This window comes from Mastomys coucha, unplaced genomic scaffold (assembly GCF_008632895.1).
Source record: "Mastomys coucha isolate ucsf_1 unplaced genomic scaffold, UCSF_Mcou_1 pScaffold13, whole genome shotgun sequence".
NCBI classification, from domain to species: domain Eukaryota; kingdom Metazoa; phylum Chordata; class Mammalia; order Rodentia; family Muridae; genus Mastomys; species Mastomys coucha.
Genome location: NW_022196895.1, coordinates 57603987 through 57608544, shown reverse-complemented (window position 1 = coordinate 57608544; position 4558 = coordinate 57603987). Strand labels below are relative to the sequence as shown.

Here is a 4558-nt window from a genome sequence, read left to right as displayed (position 1 = left end):
GGGGAAATGGAGTTCACAAGCTTATCCTGACCTCTACACATGCTCTGTGACATGTGTAGCACACACCATGCATATGAACACAAAATAATAGGCAAAGGAAGTTTCTAATCTAAAAATCTATTATAGGTGTTAAGTATCGTTCTGTGTGTTTGCCTGTGTCTATGAACGAAACGGAGACCCTGATCTCTTAGAGCTTGTTTTCTTATGTGGGAAGACAGATCCTACAGGATACAAAAGAAGCACAAATGCTACAACGTGCTAGCGGGTGATTAAGGGGAGGGTAAATGGCCCAAGGAGGGCTAAGCCTGAGACTGGGAGTTAGGAGATATAAGCTGTGGTTGCAAATAAAGTGATGAGAGTGGGTCTTGCTCACTGTATGACATCTGAGCAAGTTACCCATGCTTCTATGAGCACTTTCTGGGTGAGGGGGTAGCCAGTGCTGAGGCTTTACTGTGGAGGTGAGCCTCCTGTGATAGCAGATGTCAAGAGGTGAGTGTACCTGGGACTGAGTGAGTACAAGAGAGAGAAGGAAGTGACATCACACACATGCGTGCACACACACAGATGCACACGGACACACATATGCACACAGACATGCACCATGCACACAGACACGCACGCGCACACAGTGGCATCAATGCACGAATCAGGCATGTCCATACACTCTGTGCTCTAGCTCATTCTTGCATGCCAATGAGGTAGGTACGAGGATGGTTCTTTTTTTTTTTTTTTCCAGAAGGAAAAACTGAGGCTTAGAAGGATGGCTCACTTGCCCAAAGCCATACATCCATGTCTATCTAACTAAAGACCATGCTAAAAGATTAGCTCACAGTGGTAGTGAGCCAACAGACTGACTAATTGCTGTGTGCCTCTGTGCATAATTCTCACTGGGTGTCCTTCAATACCCAATTAGAGATATCAAATGCTCAGAGAGTCCAGGAAGCTTGTAGCCATAAGATAGGCCATATGTTTCCTTTTTAAATAAACTTTATTATAAAAAAAAATCATCACACAGAAACTGATCAGGCCAAGTGTATCCATCTCAAAGAGTTTCTGTACAGTTAGAGTAGCCATTCTGAAGCTCCTCGCTGGGCTTCAAACTTTGAATGGATTTGCTTCTTTTTTTTTTTTTTTTAAACTTGATTTTAAATTACACTTTCGAATATTCTCAGACCTCTAGAAATGCCATGTGAACGGCAAAACGAACACCCACATACCCTTCACCTAAATCTATCAATTCCTAATATTTTGCTATATTTTAAATGTCATATACTTCTAAGTCTAAAGGCTTTTGACATGAACCTTCAAGACTGCCAAGAACAGAGAGGAAGGAAAAATAAGAGGAGGGAGAGGAACCTGCCGGGAAATACAGAGCGATGTCTGATCATATGACAGACTCGCTTCCATTCAAGAGGGAAAAGAATGGGCACTCCAGTGGGGGGAGAGAGAACATCGGCGACTTCTTCCATTCTTCCATTGCACAGACTGCTAGGTCATTTGTAAAACTAGTAAGACGAGGCAATATACCCTGAATCCTCCTCGGGTGTACCTCTTTCTCTCCCAAAGGGGTGTTGGGTAGTGTGAACCACACATACACGTGTAATACGTTCAGAGCACAGATGCATATAAGTGAGGTCAGCCAGAGTGCACAAATAGTAAAGTCCACACCCACCTGAGATGGAGACAAGGGAAGCTTCTACAGCAAGAGTATCGCCCCGGAGAAGCTTCCACTACCTCTCCGTCCCCTCTACACATATCACACAACCTCCTTGGCGGGACCCTGGGCCAGAGTAGGGCACCCAGAGTGAAGGTACAGTGACTGCTCTGTCCCCACACCACGCATTCTCACGCTGCCTACGTTCCCTCCCCATCATTCAGCGCCACCTGTCCCAGGAGGAGTTCTACCAGGTCTTCGGCATGACCATCTCCGAGTTCGAGAGGCTAGCCCTCTGGAAGAGGAATGAACTGAAGAAGCAAGCCCGGCTGTTCTAGGCGGAGGCTCTATACATATAGATGCATTTATATAAAGATGTATGTAAATCTCTATCCTGACACGAAGTATAATCCTCTTGTATAATGGGACACCACATGCTGCCTGCTGTGAGACTTGCTTTTCTGTACTGTCAGGCGAGCCCACATCATCGAGGTATTTTTACGCTCCTTCTCTTTTTCTACGTGCTGTGGGATCTGGGAAGGGATCTGAAGGGACTCCATCCTTTTGCTGGGGATCCTTTTTATACTGAAACATCTATCCCACCTTGAGTCCCCAAGGTCTGACTCTCCTTCTAAAAAGGTGCCTCGAGGAGCCTCTACTCCCCATTTCAGGACCTTTCCCCAGCCTCCAGGGCTGACACTGGCCATGAAGTTTTCACACACCGTGGTCACAGATGGGCCCTCCGGTGGAAAGTCTGTGACGATCCACCCAAATCAGTGAGCACCTTTGAGGCCTCGTAAAGAATTCTCTCCACACATCCAAATAGGAGCTCGGTGCTCCATGGGGTGATGCGGTTAGAGGTGAGGTCCTCAAACCCATTGCTTACACCAGTACAGAGGGGATGGGCCCTGGCCTCTCCTAAACTCAGCACCCCTCCTCCTTCCACCCTTGGTCCTTCGCACTCCCTCATGGAAATCTAGAATTCACAGTAGGAAACAGAAAAAGGCACTTCCCTCCCCTCAACCACCTGCAACCAGCTCTTCTCCCCCACCTCAGTGGTCCCAGTGCCCCCCAACCCTTCCCCCATTCTAGGAGAGGCCATTGTTGCAGCCTGTACTCTTCAGCCCTATTACAACCTATGTGCCTGATGATCTACACACCACAGGGCTAATGTTCCCACCATAGCTCCAGTGAGCATCCAGACACACTTACCACCCTGTGCAGGGAGAATAGGCCACACCCCAAAGAAAAATCTTGGCCTAGGCCACTGGTCCCTAGAGGGCAAGACATTCATAATCAGACCTCCACCCATCATCCCCTGGTAATGCTATGACATGAGCTGGGTCTCAAAGGGGAAGCTTTCAGAAGCGTGGCTGTTGAGAGGACTCCAGAATGACGCTTTGACCGATACTGCTCATGTTCTGCCCCTCGGTGGCCTCAGGGATGGACTCTCCTGCTTTCTGGGACAGGTGAGAACAGAGCCTTCTCACACCCCCACTTCAATTCTGAGTCATTGACTGGTGGCAGCTCTTCCCTCTTGGAGATGCCTGTGTCACAGTACTTGGGGGTCCCAGTGGAAAGATGGAGACGTTTAAAAGGACAATTATGACGCACAAGAAGCTGGTGATGTGATGTGGTGAGTGTAGAACTGACTTCAGCAAATCGTTCCCTGAGCACCTGCTGATGCAACGCACCTGCTGACTGCTGAGCACTGAGTCGGGGGGAGGGGGAGGGGCACCGGGATGACTCATAGAAGGCCCTAGTTTCTGGGGCATGCCTAGTTAATGGGAGACCTGGTAAGATGTGTGCCAGACTAACGGATGCAAGGCAGAAAGTGATGGACGGACGGACGGAGGCCTGAGAAAGTGTGTGGGATGTTGCTGAAGGCGTGTGCAGTTGGTTGCAGACCAACGAGGAGGCTTCTGGAAGAGGTTGCATGCAAGCAGAATCAGGAAGGATCTGAGGAATCTGCACGCTGGAAGGGTGACAGGGTGGAGGGACTGGAAGGGAAGTTTAATGTTCTCTCATTTAAGATCTCACCTCCCTGCAACTTCTCTCTTTGGCCAATGTCTTTCAACTTTCCTGACCCATTAGAAATGTCCCCAGCCAGATGCAATCATGGAAACTGCCTCATTGTCACTGGTTAACAACTTGTGAGACTGAAGGGCTTTTGTTATTGTTGTTGGGTATTTTTGTTTGTTTGTTTTGCCATAAAAGCACACCATTTCAACCCAAACCCTTGTCCTCCTCTTCTTTCTTGTGTAGGGGAAGTCGCTGGTACAGGAGTGAGCTGACCATGCACAAAAGTAACTAAAGACTAGGGCTGGGGACAGCTCGCTCACCACACGCACACGGAACTAAGTTGGTCAGCTGCGCTTAGGAAACCATCCAAGCTAAGCTCATTATCCTCACAGGGCGAGGGGGTGGTTAGGGGTACCATATATCTCACTGCACTGCATTGACAGCTCAAGTTGGCTGAAGTCGCGTTCTGGAGCCACCCCTACTTGTCCCCCACATGGGCCGGTCACTGTTGAGTCCTTTCTCAAAAAAGACTGCAACTGTTTACTTCCCAGGTCATCGTGGGTCTGCTAGGTTCAGTGATGGCACATTCCTATCTGCATCCAGTGGAAGTTGTATCTGGCAGAGGGGCAGCCTGTAGTGTTGAGCCACTCTTGCCTACAGCCATTTTAGGGACTCTGTGAGACCAGCTTTCATTAACTTTAGCCGGGTACACCTGGCCTGATGCACTACATGCATTGCCTTTGGGAGCGGGCTTGCTCCTTGCCCCATGAGCTTCCTGGGTAGACTCAGCAGGAGGGGCCCTTCTCAGTCCTCCCCTCCCCCTGTCTTGGCATCAGTTGTTTTCTGTGAAAACAGTGGGTTGGTTTTGTGCAGGGTCTTGGG

The 4558-nt window shown here is 49.0% G+C and overlaps 1 protein-coding gene across 12 annotated transcripts in view; it reads left to right on the top strand.

The window, feature by feature from the left end:
• Positions 1–3890, top strand: part of Ablim3 (actin binding LIM protein family member 3) — a 119631-nt gene extending 115741 nt beyond the window's left edge. For all 12 annotated transcript variants that reach the window (XM_031365831.1, XM_031365829.1, XM_031365827.1 and 9 more), the window contains one exon: positions 1879–3890. In XM_031365831.1, coding sequence (XP_031221691.1) covers positions 1879–1992 — 114 coding nt within the window. In that variant the 3' untranslated portion in view covers positions 1993–3890. The remainder of the gene's footprint in view (positions 1–1878) is intronic.
• The last annotated feature ends 668 nt before the right edge of the window (positions 3891–4558 follow it).